We start from the raw sequence: 18,323 nt of genomic DNA, 5'->3' as shown, positions 1-18,323 counted from the left end.
CATTCTCCAAAGGCAAAATGGCCACTATTAGACCTCCAATCCAAACTCATCATTCATTTAATAAAAACATATTTAAGAATAATAAAGACAATAATATAAAATAAAGAAAAACACAGCCAAAACTTCTCAAGAAAGAGTTGCCAATAATTAAGAACATGTAATAACCTGATATTGCATTAAGTCTTTGATTATGTTTAAATTGCTTAACCGCCAATACCTACCATGTACGTTATCTTTTGGTACAAAATAAATGAATAAATTGTTCCAACTTTACTCTTTTTTTTCCTAGTAAACAGTCAGAAAGAACTCATTTCTGAAAAAAAATATATATTTTTCATTAATTTGATTCATAGATAGACTCGTAAATTGGGTCTAAATAAGCTGTTATCTCGCAGAAATTGAACAATTATTGAAGAAATTCGGTTCTACAAATTGAATTTTTCTGCTTCGTTATTATCCTTCATAGTTTTCATGAAGCTCAAGTTTGTGATTATTATATCTATATATATTTGAATTATTTATGAGTTGTTAATTTTCAAATAGGTTTAGGTTAATTTAAAATTCCATCAACTCATAAATTCAATTTAAACTTATTTGAAACTGAAACTTGCCATCTTTATATTGAGACCGACAGTTTCAGAACTTGATTAGGTTTAGGTTAATTTAAAGTTCCATCAACTATAAATTCAATTTTAACTTATTTGAAACTGCAACTTGCGATCTTTATATTGAGACCAAACAGTTGCAGAACCTGGTCACGGAAAACAGACAGAAGAAGAAGAACAAGAATAAGAACAGGAACAAGGGAAGACAAGAAGAAGAAGAAGAAGAAGAAGAAGAAGAAGAAGAACAATGAACAAGTGAAGACAACAAGAAGAAGAAGAGAAGAAGAAGAAGAACAAGAACAAGGGAAGAACAAGAGAAGAAGAAGAAGATAAGAACAACAACAAGAACAAGAACAAGAGGAGGGGGCAAAGAAGAACAAGAACAAGAGGAAGAAGAAACAAGAAGAAGAAGAAGAAGAATAAGAAGAAGAAGAAGAAGAAGAAGAAGAACAGTAACAAGGAAGACAAGAATAAGAAGAAGAAGAAGAAGAAGAAGAAGAAAGAAGAAGAAGAATAAGAAGAAGAAGAAGAGAATAAGAAGAAGAAACAGGAACAAGGGTAAGAACAAGAATAAGAAGAAGAGAAGAACAACAACAAGAACAAGAACAAGAGGAGGTCAAATAAGAACAATAACAGATAATAATAAGAAGAATAAGAATAGTAACAATAATCAATAATAATAATAAGAAGAAATAATAATAAGAAAGAATAATAATAAGAATAATAATAATAAGAACAGAACAATTTTAATAAAAAATAATAATAGTAAGAACAACAACAAGAACAAGAACAAGAGGATTTTTCAAAGAAACAACAACAATAAGAAATAATAAGAATAATAAGAAACAGAAACAATTGATAAATAATATAAGAATAATAATAAGAAGAGTAACAATTAAGAACAAGAAATAAGAAGAAGAATAATAATAAGAATAACAACAACAACAATAACAATATTATTTTCAAATAATAACAATAACAATATTAATAATAATAATTATTATATCATTAACAATAATAATAATAATAATAATAATAATAATAATAATAATAATAATAATACTATAACAGTAACAATTTAACACAATAATAATAATAATAATAATAACAATAATAATAACAACAACATTAACAATATTAATAATAATAATAATAATAATAATAATAATAATAATAACAAATTGCAAAAAACACATAAATCGCAAAAAGAAAAAAAAAAATTCGAAAAAAAATAAATTGCAAAACTAATTACCTCAAAACGGTGGCGAACGGCGTTGAGGAGTGACCGGATCTGCAATGGAGCGGCGGTGGCGGCGTCAGGCGGGCTGGAGCGGTGTCAGGAGGGGCTGGAGCGGCGCTGTGGATGGAGGAGAGGAGAGGAGAAGGAGAAGAAAGAAAGAAGAAGAAAGAAGAAGGAGGGCGTCTGGCGTTTAAAGCCCTAAATTTTGCGACCGACTAATCGGTCGCAAATTTTAATTCTGCGACATCGTTTTACTTCGCGACAAAATTGCGACCGATTTGCGACTCGAAATTTCGGTCGCAATTATGTCGCCAATCGGTCTCAGAACTTATTTCTAATTTTGAAGTGCGCAATTTTGGGACGGAAATATATTTAGTCGCAAATCGGTCGCAAATCCGTAGTACAAGGGTCGCAAACTGAAAACCAAACTCGCGGGAATTTTCGGCGCTAAAATCTGCGACTATTTGTCTACAGGTCGCAAATCGATCGCAAAAATGCGACCGAATAAAATCGGTCGCAATTTGGCGTTTATTTTGTAGTGCAAAGGCCTATACACTATTAGAAGCGGGTATAAGTTACTTTATGACAGAGCCAATTTGATCCCAAGGGTAGCTACTATTTGGCGTAAGGTTTAGGGGTTGAGTATCCCTCCGAAAGTGAAAATTTTCATATGGCAAGTCTTATTGAATATTCTGCCAGTATTTTTTATGCTAAGAACACGCCATATGATGCTCCACTCCTCTGTCCCGGATGTAACCAAGGTGTAGAACTGTGCTCCATTTTATTGTGACATGTGACTTTACAAGAACTAGTTGGATGGAGTCAAATGTAAGGTGGTGAGGATCTGTGAGTAGTTTGGAGGGGTGGTTTGAAGTATTAAGTAACGGATTTGATCACTTGCAGTTGGGTAAAGCGTGTGTTGTAGTGTGGGAGATGTGGAATGCTCGCAACAAACTAATATGGCACCAGCAGCAATCAGAGCCAAGTTTCCTCGTGAGACATGAGAAGCAGCATCTCCATGCATGGAGAGAAGCAATTGTTTTACTAGTACTGCGTACTTCTGATAAGTCGGCTACTGCGAGTGGAAACCCGAGATGGAAACCTCCAGCTAATGGATATAAGTGTAATTTTGACATCAGTTTGATGTTACAACTGGTAGGGCTAGGGTTGGTTGGATCGTACCTGATACCAATGGAAGATGTGTTGGCGACAAGCTGAAATCTCTTAGGCAGGTGCAACATGCAGCGATGGCAGAGGCTTTAAGAGTGGGGGAAGCATTAAGCTGGTTGAAAAATCAGTAATATTCAGTTAGACTAGACATAGAACTTATTATCATAATTAATAGAAAGTTCATTGATCCTTCAATAATAAAAAAATTATCTATATTCTTTTAAATGATATTAATAATATATGATCCATCTTTTCGGTAAAAAAAAAAGGGGAAAATACAATAATAATCTTGTAAATAACAAAGCAGATAAATTAATATAGCAAACAACAAAGAAGCTAAATTACTACCAATGGGGTTTGATTTGAGTAAAAATGATTTAGGTCTTTTAAACAAGAGATGATTATCCGATCCTTGTGTGGAATCTCCCTTGAAAGCCATTCACCCTTATAGGGCTAACATGGCACGAGTAAAATTGTATAAAAAGAAAAAATTGTATAACGGACATGTGGCCCTCTTGATAAAAAAATGGTATATAGACGAGATAAAAATAATGATTTAGAAATAAATATGGCAATTTCTTTTATATAGATAATTATATATAAATAACGTTTTGTCTTTTTAAATAATTTAATATAAATAATATAATAAATTATTAATTTTTAAATTGAAAAGTACTTATAAGTGCTCAATTACAAAAAAAAAAAAAAAAGTAAAAGAAAAACGTAAATTTATCAACAATAAATAAATAGAACGTTAAATATGCCAAATCAGCTTTTCAAATTTTTAATTTTTTTTTTTTAGAAATATAATTCATTAATAATAAAATCAAGTATTACAAATACTTAATTAGACCAGACCTAGAACTTACTATCATAATTAATAGAAAATTCGTTCATCCTTCATCAATAAAAGAATTATCTATATTCTTTTGAATAATAAAACTAAAATTAAAAGAAATAATATTGAATTTTTCTACTTGAGAATAACCTTGACCGATATAAATCTTCATAGTAGCAAATGGTCCTTTAATTGATTTGGATGACAAAATAACTTTCTGGATCTTCTATGCTTAGTTTGTTTTTCTAAAAACTTGTTGCATATGACGTACACAGATGAGTTCAAACTACTATGCGTTAATAGCATCAATGGAGGAACAAGCCGTACTACCATGCTTCATTGGTCAAAGATAGATATCAGTAAAACAAGATCTAAATTCTCCAACCAAATGAAATATAATATCATATTTTTTTAAGAACAAACATTCACAAAGAAAGAACTAAACCCTCATGAAATAGGGACAAAAGAACTCTAAATATAGAGATAAAGCAATAATAACAAAAAAAAACAAAGAAAAAACAAATCTATAAAAAAAAAAAAAAAAAAGATCTGAGTTTATTAAAAACGAATAAAACATTAAGAGCGAGAAGAAAAAAGAAAAGCAGGGGGCTACCGCTGATTAACAATGGTAGACTTAAATAAAAGCTAAGGTTAGATAAACCAGAGAGAAAAAATAAGAGAGAAACCGTAATTACTATTTGTATAATTTGATTATAATTTTTAATTTGTTTAAGCTTTATATAAATATGTAGATTTGCTTGTACATATTATTGGCCTAACGCATAAAATGGTATATAAGATCGAACAGAAATTGAATCAATTTCTATTTGATTTTACTATTTTGAGTGTATTTAAGTTTATTTATTTTTGGATTAAATAAAAATCAAAGGCAGCCTAAGAAATCTTATTTTCTCTAATAAAACCGAAATTTTTGAAGTGTCAGGTTACCCAAACCGAATAAACTTGGTTCAGTTTAGTTTTCATTCTTTTTTTCTGAATATTGCTCACCACTACCTTCAAGAGTTTTTTTTTTTTTTTTTTGCCATCAGTTACCATATAACTATTGGGCAATAATTAGTACAAAGGTCTCGAAGCATCACCGCTTGCCACTAGAATATGGGATCATTTCCAACCTCCATGAGAGAACTTATGTGAGAAAAGCTCCCATCATCAAAATTTTCAAAGATCAGTGCAAAAACAATCTTAGCAACGCATCAATGATGGTCTTCCTAATAGACCCAATCATCTTACTCCTTTTGTAATCGCAGGAAGCTATTGCAAAATCAGGCGATAGGCAACCAAATATTAACATGGAAATAATAAGAGTTTGGGATAATTACAAATTGGGCATATGGAATTTTCTTTTATTTTATTTTTCAATTCAACTTTAATTATTTGTAAAATTCTCTCAGAAATAGAATCTTTTACTCAATAAATAGTATCATACATATCCGGATTCGTGTCAGGCCCTCCTGAGAGTTTAAAAGAACTCCATACCCAGAGTTCGAATTCAATCAAAGAAGAAAGGATCTCTATTATCTCATCTCATCTCTCAAGGATAGTATCATACATTATCATACATGAACATTAATTTCATTTCCCTTTTTTTTCCATTTTTTATGTTCTTATATATCTGCTTCAGAAAAATATAAAATAATTCTCATACATTTCTTCAATATTCTAAATTGAAATCAATAAAATTAAGAAAAATAAAATAAAGAGGAAAACAAGAAATTAGAAAATGAATGAAACGAAATGGTAAGGTAAAATAATTCATTTTTATATTCCTATTCTGCAAAATGAACTCAATCTTAAAAAATTATTAATTTAAACACTTTATTCATAAAAAATAAAATAAGTTCCAACACTAAATTTAAAATTATCCCTAAGAGTTGGGACAATTTTAAATCTGGATACTCTCATTCATTTCTGGCAACAAATTATGGTCACATGCCAAATACAAGAAATATAGTGAATATATCTGTCCGCTGTCATCCTGGTCTTAAAGACGTACAGAAAGCAAAATGATATCAGCTTGTTCATTTATTTTTCCCTTTTCTTTTTACTGTTTTAACTTGCATCAAAGCTTCAGCTTCCGATGCAGACTTTCTTTTCTTTATGACCTCCAGAAATGGTTTACACTTCACACTTGAATTCTAATTCCTGAAAGATCTTTCAACAAGAATAAAATATCCACAGGCACAATTGATGTCACTTTCTCAAAGTAAAATTTGTAGATGAACCCACAGGGGAATCATCAGTATGAAAACTTGAAAAGACTGTTACTAAGTACTAACAAACAGAAAATTGAAGAAATATAAATAGTACTATAATTTCAATGGTATTCCCCTTTCACTACTGAAGAAAAATTTTGAATTGAGCCAAAAATGGAAGTTCGATGCTTAAAATTGTAAAATGCGATTGCCAACCTAACTCATTATCCAAACCGGAATCAACAAGCACCTCCAAACCTAGAGCAGGATATGTGTCAAGTATGCCTTTCTAGGAACTTCTCTATCAAAACCGAGAATGCCGCAAACCCAGCACAACCAGCGCATGCCGCTTTTGGACCAGCTGGAAAGAACGGTAGATATATGGGATTAAAGTGAAATGAATAGAGACGATGAATAAGATAAACATAAGCAAGTATCATGCTAGTATATTTGATTCTTTTTTCCTCAACTTCTACACACATTAGAGAGGACAACACAGCTGAGGACTGATAAGACCATATTTCATATACAATTAAAGGAGATTTCTTGAACTTTAAAAAAAAGCATCTAAATCAGTCCCATAATCCAACAACTGACATTTTTCTAAATTCAATCAAGCCACAAGTTCTTTTATAAATAATTAAAAAAAAAAGAGTTTAATTTCATGCTTTATGTGGAATAGTAAAATAGTGTGAGATAACTCATGCCTAACACAAGACGGATGACAAGATGCAGGTGGTGACAATAGTGATACTAATAATGTCACTATGGACAAAAAGATTTATCTTTTTTGCTATTTAAGAATAAGCTTCTCTAGTTTCTTGACCTATAAAGCTCTGCTACAGTCTAGTGATCTTTGCATCCTAGTCTATTGAAGGTGCATATTTCAGAAAGAACATACATACCTTTAATAAAGAATTTCTTTTTAATTATTCCTTGAAATATTTTTCGTTAATTAATCTCATAGCTTAATTTATCTTTGAATTTACTAAGTATCTGTGCATATCTAAGTGGTGAAAGTATTAATAGAGTGGATAAACCTCCACACACAAAACCACAAGAGAAAGAAAATCTGTACTCATTTTATTTGAAAAAACTAGTGACGCAGCCAAGGAACACTAGGGTTTAAATTGTCATAAGGAAATTGCAAGTTGTTTTCTTTCTGTCTTAGTTACTGTTGGCTTAATTTTCTAAATTTGGGATTTCCTAATATTAGCAGTAGTATTGATTTAATCTTTATAACATAGCGGACCCTTTTTTTCTTGACTTCTGGATTTAATCTCTCCTTTCTTTAGCTGCTACATTACCTGTGGTACTGTTCACATTTCTCTAGACCTCAATATCTATGCTATATCAATTTCCTGCACACAATCACACTTATTTATCTAATCTGATTTCCCATATTTCAACTTTCTCCTCTTTTTCCTGATCTAATTCTGTCTACATCAGTTTGGTACCAAAGCCAAACAAGCACTTTCCTTTTACTTGAAATCCTTCTTTATCAATCCCAGTTAGGACAGTGACGAATACAGAGCTGAGTTCCAAAGGTGATACATTCAATTCAAGATTGAAGATTCTTTCACAAACCATGAGACTACCATCTACGAGGACTGGAATCAAAGTGTTTAAGGATAAAATGCAAACAAATGGAGACTACTTTCAAGGATATGAGAGCAAACTTAGGCAAATTATCTACAGCTGTCTTTGATGGCCAATATGTTGAATCAGCCACTATTGAAGAGTAAAGCCTTCAAATTGCAGTTCCACAACTTCAAGGTTAAGGTGGAGGTAGAGGTACAAACGCAGCAAGTTAGACTAACAGCAAATTTACACCAGAGTGAGAAAAGGCAAGCTAATGAAGAGACCATGGAGAAGAAAATAGAGATTGCAAAACAGCTCATTTTCTTACTCCTGGTAGATCCAAGAGTGCTTAAACATCGCAAGTTATGGTTGATTTTGTATGTACTGATAAGGTTGCTGCAAAGGAAAGAATGAAGTTCATAGTTCCACTTTGGAAATTCTATTAAAGAACATAGAGCTCTACAAAATGGGTTTGAGTTTTCTCCAAGTGGGAAGAAAGAAGCAGGCAAGCAAAACTACACTTGGGAATTATTTTCAATTTTCTATCAGTTCTCAATAGGAAGTTTAGGGCTTTAACACCTAAGGATTTTATTATAACCAGGATTATTTTAATATAATTAGAGTTGCAGAGTTCATTTGAAATGAATTCTATTTAGAATTCATTAGAAATGAATTCATATGTTTGGTTTGATACAACTCAAACTATAGAATGCAATTGAGTTCCACATAATAGATGTTTGGTGTAATTTCAAAATTGGATTTCATTTTGTCCTCACTTCCAAAACTATCCTCAATAATAACATTTAGAAATTCAATTGAATTCCAAAACTATCTTAAATTAAAAATTTAAATAAAAAAATAAAAAAAAACAAGCAAAACATGGAATTCAATTGAATTCCACAAATTTTTGCGGTATGCATCTAAAGCAAACATTATGTAAAGATATTTTCTTTTCATCCTATTTAATGTTAGTTCAATTTTCCTAATCTGGGTTTCCTAATCCCTAGGGGTAGAATAAATTAATCTTTATAAATACCTACTTAAACTGTTGGAATGGTGAGATTCTTGTTGAGATACTGTTAATTAGTTTGCATATGGGGGAATTTTAGTTTTTATGTTCTCTGTTGTAATCTTACTGCTCTAGCAAGTATATTTAGTGGGGTTAGGTAGCAGTATGGGGTTTAGAACTTTAGATTTAGTGCTTTAAGTGAACCAAGCAAGGCAAGTTATGGGGAGAAGCCAAGCATGATCACACCATGGTCGTGATCGGTTTTTTGTACTTTATATCTTTTTCTGATTCTTTCTACTTCCGTACTAAATCCTAGAAACTGTATTGTCATCTGTATTCATACTTGACATCTTTTTCTGATTCTCTCAAATTCCACACTAAATCCTACAAACTACATCGAAGTCTCCTTTTAGAGGGATCAATTTCAGTCTCAAATTTTCAGTTTTTGATTAAGACAGGAGCATGATTTCATCTATTTGCATGTCTCTAAACCTCAAGTTATGTTATTTCTAAATTTCCTGCGAACAATCACACTTACTTTTCTAATCTGATTTACCAAATTTCATCCAACCCCGTCCTACGTTACCTAAGGTGGAATCCATGACCATGTGTTGCTCTATAACTGAGCTCTAAGAGAAATAACTGCTGGAACTTGAAAGAGAACTCCATTTCTGGTGCTACGCAGCTTTCAGATACTTTCTACCCAATTTTTTGGGTTGGTTCGAAAGGTTTAACTACCTGAAACTTAGGCAGAGTACCAGAATTAGGAACCACTATTAACTAGGAAGCAAACAGAACAAGAAAATAAGTTACAGGAAATGTTTTTCAATAATTTAGGTAAGGCACTGTGTCTATGAATAGTACCACAAATAGAGATCAAGGGTTGGGCTTCCCACCTAAATATCCTTATACAGCAAATCCAAGGCCCCATAAGCAGCATACAAAATCCCAAGAAGCATAATTGCTAGAAATTTATTGATTGAAAAACTGATAATAAAGCATCTCAAGTAACAAGAACTCCTAGACACAAAGTAATCCTAATCCTTAAGGGACTTGAACTCCAAACTAAAAGTGGAGCTCGCTACAAGCTAATTAAACCTTTGTATTAGGAGCAAAAACATATGTAAAAGGAAGAAAAAGTACATCAAGTTTTAAAGTTGTAAAATTGACTTCCTCAAATATTTATTTGCTTTTTTCCTTTGGAGCATTCTGTTGAGCAGCAATATCTGACTACTACTTCAAACTGAATGCTTTTCATGGATATAACTGAATGGAAAGTTGGAAACAAAGGAAAAGTTACCTTTCGCTGACATTGAACCTCCAGTTACACAACCAGCCACAGCTGTATTTGTAATATCGTGTTTTGCCCGTGCCTTCAAACAAACAATATAACTCAGTTGCTATACCACTGATTCAAAATCGAAAATTACACAACCATAATTTTCCATTCACATACTCCCAATGATACCTTTTCAACTATGCACTCTGCAGCAGAGAAAATCAATCCCATAACTGCGAATGCTTTGCAAGAACTCCAGCCTCTTCTCCCCATTTGCTTTGCAGTATAAATGAATTGCTGCCTTCCACTCATTTCTCCTTGCATTAATGGATTATCAAATGAACCAAGAAAAAGACCGAAGAACATCCCAATCCCACCTCCTAGAAACATTTTTTAACACAAAATTAAATTACACAGGCAATGTAGAAGGGAAAAAATAAAGGGATAAAAGAGAATAAAGAAAAGGGCTCATATATTTGCTGAACAACCAATGAAGAAGCAAATGCAGGGATGTTGAGGACAACAATTTTTCATACATAAATATCAGAGAACATGAAAGCAAATATAATCAAATTTTTCTCTAACTGAAATATGAAAATTATTTATCTAGTAATTCTCTCACAAACACCCCCTAATAACCTGCACTTTTTTCTGTATGTGTCTAACCCCAAACCTAAAAGTAAGAATACCCGAAAGAATAATTATTTGTTTACATGGTAGTTAAAGAATATTACAATCTATTATTTAAAATGCAAACTGAAGTTTATGTTGCAACAAAAATTTGTTAAAGATAGTAATACATAGATAACAACCTCTCACCACCTAAGACCATTTGAGTGAATTGAATCAGGTCAATCATTTATCCACAGCATATAAAAATTAAAATATTATTCACCTCAATGGGGAAATGAAGTTTTGATCTTCAACTTCATCACCTCATAGATTCCAACAATTATATCACATAAAAAAATACAGCAATCTGTTTCTTAAATTAATTCCAGTGCAACTAGAAATGGGAAAAATTTTAATTAAAAGAAACAAGTACAAAGGAGAGTACCATAATCTCACCCATTACTCCACTTGTAACACTACGAACAGCACAATTGTCCCATATTTCTTGGGCACGAATCTCTTCCATAGTAGGCATGCTGAAAGGTTGAATCTGGGGCGTCGCTGGCTCAACTTCTTTTGAGCTTGAAGCACCACTATTAGATTCAGTTCTAGAACTAGCAGCCATCAATAACCAACTAGCACCCAAAAGGAAGAAAAATAGAATCAATAACAAGCCAAAATATTAGTGGAAAAAATACTCCATATTATAAAAATATATAGACTAAGATGGGATGCTTTAATGCACTGGGTCACCGCTCTTTTATAAACAGGCTAAGCAAGCAACAGCTTCTAAATATGAAACCGTCAATTACCATATGAAACTGAAAATTTGCTGAAACATGGAGGGCAGGACTCAGGAGAGAGTACACATAATAAGAGAGTGATTTCAGCTGTGAAGAGATTTGAGATTAGTGAGTTTAATTAGGGAAGAGCAGGACTGCCAATGGAGGAAGACAATCAAAGTTCAGCGTAGAGCGCTGCTCGAGGTTCAGCGGGGAAGGCAACTACTGCGGAGGCCATGGCAACATGTAGAAGAACAAGACTGCGAATGGACTAACGAAGACAAAAGGAGAGAAGAGGAGTGGGCGAGTGGGGGCAGAGTAGGGATGGCAGCGGGACAGGTACCCGCTAGAAATCAACTACCTGAATCCGAACCCAATTATCAATTCAAGTGCCCAAATCCGCCCCAAATTCGTTAAGAATAAACTATCTATACCCAAATCCATCCCAAAATCTGTTTAGAATTACCCGCATACTACCCAAACCAGAATCTGAACCCGAAAATGCAACAAAAAAAAATATAAAAAATACTTTAAAATTCAATCTGAAATAATAAAACAATTCAACCTGTAATATTCTAGAACAACAGTACCAGTAATGTTAAAATAGAATAAAAGAATTATAATTCAAATTAAATAAATAATACATTCAACTAGAAAATTTAATAAAAGACTAAAGAGAAAATTATAATTAGCTACAGCACATTTTTTCCTGATTTTAAAAAATACAAATAAAGAATAAAAAGCAACAGTAAAGATAAATTCCTAATCACATTCCCAATCATCTAAATATATACATTTTCCAAGAAAATAGTTAGCTTCATCCAACTTAACAAGAAGCTTTGAACCTGAAAATACCTAATCACACTCCAAGATATAGATTTTTACAATATGTGAGAGAGAAAGTGAAGATAAATTCAACAAATAGAGCTTCTGTTTCATCTAGCATATAAGTATAATAAATTCATCTAAAAAGTAAACCATTTTATATGGAGAATAACAAATAAAACATGCACAAGATCCACAAATGAAAAAAATAAAACAATAAACATAAATCTCCCGGCTAAACCCACAAATTAATTGAACAATATATTCAACAAGTCCTCTTTGTCTGTTTATATGTATTTATACAATAAAAATAAAACCAAAAAAAGAAGAAGGAAAAGGGACGAAGGAGAACGAAAAAAAAATAAATGGAGAAAAGAAATAAAAAATCAAGGATGCAAATGGAGGACCTGGCACTGGTATTACGTTTGAAGAGCAGGACTGCTGCGGAGGCGACGGCCACGCACGGAAGCAACGGGAAGGAGAATATGTTGGGTTGAGAAGACTTTTGTGTTGGTTATATCATTAAAATTAAGCTAAAACGACGTAGTTTTGTTTGTGGATTTATTTAAACCTCCTACAGCAAACTACATAGTTTGATAATAAAATAATAATTATTATTATTATTACTCTTATTATTATTATTATTAATTAAAAGCTATAATTATATTTCAATATTATAGTAATTATAATAATAATAACACAAGATAAAGTATTAAGTTTAATAATTTTTTATTACAGAATATGTTTAGTAGGTTATAATTAATTATAGTTATTGTAATCCTTAATCTTTATACACTAGACTTGTAAGTATAATTATACTAATATATATGATGACACTAATAAAAAAAATAAAAGGACGTTTAATTAAGATCTAATTATAATTATATTTATAAGTTCACTAATTATATTTTATACGAGTCATATTCTAAATTAGTATAATTATATCTAGATTTCATCTTTCACACCAGTCATATTAAGATTTAATTATAATTATCATTAGAAGTTCACTAGTAATGTTTGTAAGTAGTTTTTAAAATTTTTAATTTTAACACTATTAACATTCTATTCGATTAATAACTCTTTTTAATTTTTATTAAATTTCACAATTACTAAACTACAAAAGTTTAACTAAATTACTAAGACAAAAATACTACATATATAATTTTGTTTAATATATTTTATGTTAAAAAACTATATTCGAATTATTAAGATACTATAATTCAATTTATGTAATTTTGTTAAATTTACTTATGAATAAAATTATATTACCATCAAATATTCATTTTTACAAATATAAATAACTATAAGATATATATATATATATATTATGTGTATTTTTTTTATTCAAATATATTAAGTAGCTTGGTGGTAAAGTGTCACGATCCGACTCCGTAGGCCGGACCGGCACTAGGGCCCAGGTAAGCATAAGGCTCCCGAGGCCGGTAGTAAGCCTAATTACTCAACTCATACATTCCATACCATTTATAAAAAGTAACGCATACGACAAGGCCCAATTTAAATGCACAACCCTATAACTGCGGAGTTCAATAATATTCTGATAATAGAATAATTTATACATCTGAAATTAAATAACAGAAATATAAAGTTTACATTTATAACTCTGCGGAGAAGATTGCAGAGCTTCCGTTGAATCAGCAACTTCCTACTACCTGAGAAGTTTGGAGAGAAGGGGATGAGTTTTGTAACTCAGTGAATAATAATAAATAATACACACCACATACAGTCACGCGAAATGTGCCCTAATATACTGAATGATCACACAACAATCAATCATATGGCATAACATCAGCACCCACAAACAATATCACCTTCAAATAATCACATCACGTGGAAATTAGTCAGTGGAGTCACCGAACCCCCGATGAGCCGTCCTCCCACATGGCTCATCCTCTCACATGTGCACCAGGAAGCCGATCCCCCATACTGGCCGACCGGTCTAATCCTCACTTGACCAGCCCTCTCATTGTTTTTCTATCCTCTCTTTTCTTTTTCATACCAACAGGAGGCAACCCGGTGGTCTCCATCCAATCTAGATCATCAAGCGCTCACAACAGGAGGCCACCCTGCGGGCTGTGATCAAATCTAGACTGTCCGGTGCGCAACGACGAGAAGCCAACCCGTGGTTAACGGTAACGGTAACGGTAGGTGCACACGGGGGCGCCGATCTCCCATTTATCCGGCTAACGGTAATCATATTGGATCCATATAATGGTACGGTCTCACAGTCCCATGGTGACCCACTTCATCCCAATTCCACACAAACAAATCACAATATATGCACAGCACAATTATTCAAACAATTCTTTCAACGTACTACACCAAATACATCCAAATATACAATTATGCAACATAAAATAAATATGAGCTTTAATATAAATATATATATATATATATATATATATATATATATATATATATATATTTAGACCAACAAAACTTTTTAAGTTATCTAAGTTTTGTTAATCGGTCCTTAAAAGTTTTCTTTATATCACTATTTTAAAGCCCATTATAAACCCAATCCTGGAGAAGTTCATATCCCATCCTTGATGTATTATTGTATGACCTTCTTCACCCCTTGGGTATACCAGTGGTATTTCGATTATCAGTATGTCCCAGGAACTCAAATTCCTATGTTAGTAAAAAGACATAAAATAAAATGGTGGGGATCTTTCAAGAACACCACTACTGAAGTAAAAATAATCAATGGATTCGAACTAAATTAGCCAGCCCATCTATTCCAGCCTTAACCTATGCTAATACATTAGCCATTCAGGATAACCCTAACTTTGGGATTCAGAAGGCCCAGTGTCAAGCCCGGTTAGCTGCAGCTAAAACACCCGAAGAATATAAACTGATCTGTCAAGAAATGTTTCAACAACTTTCTACCAGCTCAGAAAGCCCAATAAACCCATCTTCCAGTAAGCCCAAATATGTATCATCTGGTCAATCCTCATCTAAAAAGAGTCATAAGGGAAAAACTAAAGTCGTTTTGTCATCATCATCCTCTTCCACAGTCTCTTTATCTTCTTTTAAAGACACTGATGAAGAAGATATTCTGTCTACCATAAAAATCAAAAGTAAAGCGGATAAAAAAGCCAGTGCAAGAAAAGAAAAAATAAAGCAAAAGGCAAAAGAAAAAGCAAAAATAAAAAGAAAAGAAAAGAAAAAGGACACATCATCGTCCTCATCTTGTTCTGAATCATTGTAAAACAGGCAGAAGGAACCTTATTCCTTCAACCCATTATTTGTCACACAGTAAAGGCCAAGCTACTATTTGCACAGTAGAAGCCAAGTCATTATTTCAACAGTAAAGGCCAAGCTACTATTTGCACAGTAGAAGCCAAGTCACTATTTCAACAGTAAAGGTCAAGATTCGGTGGCAGACCAACCACTGTTCATCCACAGTAAAAGTGCTAAACAGTAAAGATTCGGTGGCAGACCTAGCACTGTTCATCAACAGTAAAAGGCAAACAGTAAAGATTCGGTGGCAGATAAAGCATTGTTCAGCAACAGTAAAAGGCAAACAGTAAAGATTCTAAATTTTCTATAAAAGGGAGCCTCTCCCCTTGTGAAGGCATAACTTAGGTAACCTTAAGCGCATAATTATCTCTCCCTCTCTCTTTCTAGAATCCATCTCTCTCTCAGTTCATTGTAAGCATTCAAGGTTGAAGAAAGTCTAAATTATAAAATCTTTGTAAGTTTTAAATATTATATTTCATATTTAAATATTGTATTTATATTCTGTAATTAAATAAAAAGTTTGTGTTTTATTTTAAATTGCCACATCTTAAGTCCGTGTTGACGGCACCTTTCTCTTCTCCCTCTACACTCTGACTTAATTCTGGGGATCCCAGGTTAAGGTTGCAGGAACCCTAAACCATTTAAAATTGTTATTGTGTTTTGTATGTTGTTTATAAGTATGCTCTGTGGATGCGGCTTAGTCTGATCTTCCACATCAGAAATATTGTTTGTATTATTCTAAATTAATTATATCTCGTTTCATCATAGCATTTACTTCAGAATCAACATACTGGTAAAAATAATTATAATTTGTTGTTTGTTAATCGATCCTTAAAAGTTTTGTTGGTATCAGAGCCATCCCTTTTCACAACTATTAACAACTATACTATAAAGAATTCATTTGGACTGCTCATAGATAGTTTTGGGTATGCCTACTGAACCCGTGAATAGCCAAGTGTTGGGCTGAAAAAGGGTATAACCAGGCAGTGGCCGCGACTTGTTGAGATTCTAAAATGGATCCTTTATTGTGTAGATCGGTTAGTAGTGTTAAATCGGATGATTCTGAATCTTCAGAAATAAAGAAAGTAATTAATAGAAATGAATTAATTTTACAAGATTTTAGTAAAGCAATTGATGAATGGGAAATACCTAAAGTTGATAGAGAACTAAATGTACTTAGCAAAGAAGACATTGAGAAAGGACTAATAAAAGAAATAACAAAAACTAAAAATTTAATGAAATTAAATAGGATATTAAAAACTCATACCTTTGAAGATTTAAAATTTGAATACTTAGATTATAAACTCAATACTCAAACTGAAATCAAATTCTTTGATTGGTTTGAATTAATTAAAGAAAATGGTTCCACTAAAAGTTTAAATCCAATTAGAGTGAGAAATAAAAGACCAGAATGGATTGTAAATGATAGAACAATTCAAAGTGATTTTCCACCTAAAACAATTAGTAAATTAAAATATCAAGATAATGAAATTGTTTGTGCTCCATATAAAATAGCTAGGGAAAACGATACAGATAAAAAATTAATTGAAAAAAATAATTTTAGTAATGCAAGTTTAATTTGTTTAAATACACAATTAAAAAGAATAGAAAACATGTTAGAAGAAAAGCCAATTATAGATGCTAATGTGAAAGGTAAAGAAAAGATAAAATCTCACATTTTTAAACCATACCAACTTTCTAAATCTAGTCAAAATGAATTCATCAGCACATTAAAGGCACAGCTCAGTAAATTAGAATTACATTCAGATACTACTCAACAAGTAGCACCTGAAACCCCTCAAACATCTAGAAATATAAACATGATAGAAGAAAACTCTCAATCTGAAATCAGTGAACCTGAATCAGAGGATCTTAAACACTTTAAACTAAACCCTATATCACATCATGACATAGTAAATATATCACATAGAGAATTAGTAAATAGGGCACCAGACTTAGGATTAATAGATAAACTCAATTCTATATCTCAATTTAAATATAATGCAACTACAATTTATGAATGGAATATAGATGGATTATCTGAATATAATATACTAAGTATATTGCAACAAATGACTATGGCAGCTAATGCTTATAAAACTCAATCAATTATATCAGATAAGGCTATAGCAGAAATAATTATAGCAGGATTTACAGGACAATTAAAAGGTTGGTGGGATTATCAGCTAACTGACCAACAACATTTAGAAATCTTAAATTCAGTCCAAGTAAATGATGAAGGAGATCCAATATATGATGAAAATGGTGAACCTGTTCAAGATGCAGTGTCAACATTAATTCTCACTATTTCATTGCATTTTATAGGAGATCCATCACACTTAAAAGATAAAAATGCAGAATTATTAAGTAATTTAAAATGTAAAAAATTAAGTGATTTTCAATATTATAAAACTACTTTTCTTACCAGATTAATGTTAAGAGAGGATTCCAACCAAGCCTTTTGGAAAGAGAAATTCTTAGGTGGACTACCTTTTTTCTTAGGCGAGAAGGTTAGGAATTATATTAAACAACATTTTGGTAATCCAATACCTTATAATAAATTAATATATGGACAATTAATTAGTATAATTCAAAAAGAAGGATTACAAATTTGTCAAGACTTAAAGCTTCAAAGAACTTTAAAATATGAGTTGCATAAAACTAAACAGGAATTAGGATCATTTTGTAAACAGTTTGATTATGGCATGACATCTACTCAGCAATGTAGAGGCCAATGTCCAAAACAAACTAAACCTAAAAAACATTACAAAAATAAGTATTATAAAAAGAATTATCAATCTAAACCAAGCCAAGATAAATATTATCATAAAGAAACGTCCAAACCTCAAAAGAAATATAAAAGAAGGCAACCTTATAAATCTTCAAATAAAACTTCTTATAAAGATCT

The 18,323-nt window shown here is 31.8% G+C and overlaps 1 protein-coding gene across 2 annotated transcripts; it reads right to left on the bottom strand.

Annotated features, from left to right (window-relative positions):
- Positions 1 to 5,664: 5,664 nt before the first annotated feature.
- On the bottom strand, positions 5,665 to 12,666 carry LOC105637040 (mitochondrial import inner membrane translocase subunit TIM22-4). 2 transcript variants are annotated; one of them, XR_005178014.1, is made up of 6 exons: positions 12,562 to 12,666; positions 11,004 to 11,182; positions 10,125 to 10,315; positions 9,957 to 10,029; positions 6,283 to 6,427; positions 5,665 to 6,025 (listed from the first exon to the last, which is right to left on the bottom strand). XR_005178014.1 is itself a non-coding variant. In XM_012220438.3 (5 exons), the coding sequence occupies exons 2-5, from the start codon at positions 11,170 to 11,172 to the stop codon at positions 6,342 to 6,344; spliced, it is 519 nt and encodes a 172-aa protein (XP_012075828.1). In that variant the 5' UTR covers positions 11,173 to 11,182; positions 12,562 to 12,666; the 3' UTR covers positions 5,665 to 6,341. The 2 variants fall into 2 exon arrangements, 1 of the variants encoding a protein (XP_012075828.1); XM_012220438.3 differs by having other exon boundaries at positions 5,665 to 6,427.
- Between the last annotated feature and the right edge of the window lie 5,657 nt (positions 12,667 to 18,323).

The sequence above is a fragment of the Jatropha curcas genome, chromosome 7 (assembly GCF_041381405.1).
Source record: "Jatropha curcas cultivar XTBG-Jc1 chromosome 7, XTBG_Jcur_1.0, whole genome shotgun sequence".
Taxonomy (NCBI): domain Eukaryota; kingdom Viridiplantae; phylum Streptophyta; class Magnoliopsida; order Malpighiales; family Euphorbiaceae; genus Jatropha; species Jatropha curcas.
The sequence above is the reverse complement of the archived record's forward strand: the minus strand, read 5'-3'. Positions and strand labels throughout refer to the sequence as shown.

Excerpts from the sequence above, each read along its gene's own strand:
- LOC105637040 (XM_012220438.3), bottom strand. The coding sequence starts at position 11,172 with ATGGCTGCTAGTTCTAGAACTGAATCTAATAGTGGTGCTTCAAGCTCA. Across the intron at positions 10,030-10,124 it reads CAGAGTGCATAGTTGAAAAG|GCACGGGCAAAACACGATAT; the intron begins GTATCATTGGGA and ends GTTTGTTTGAAG. Across the intron at positions 6,428-9,956 it reads AGGTTCAATGTCAGCGAAAG|CTGGTCCAAAAGCGGCATGC; the intron begins GTAACTTTTCCT and ends CGTTCTTTCCAG.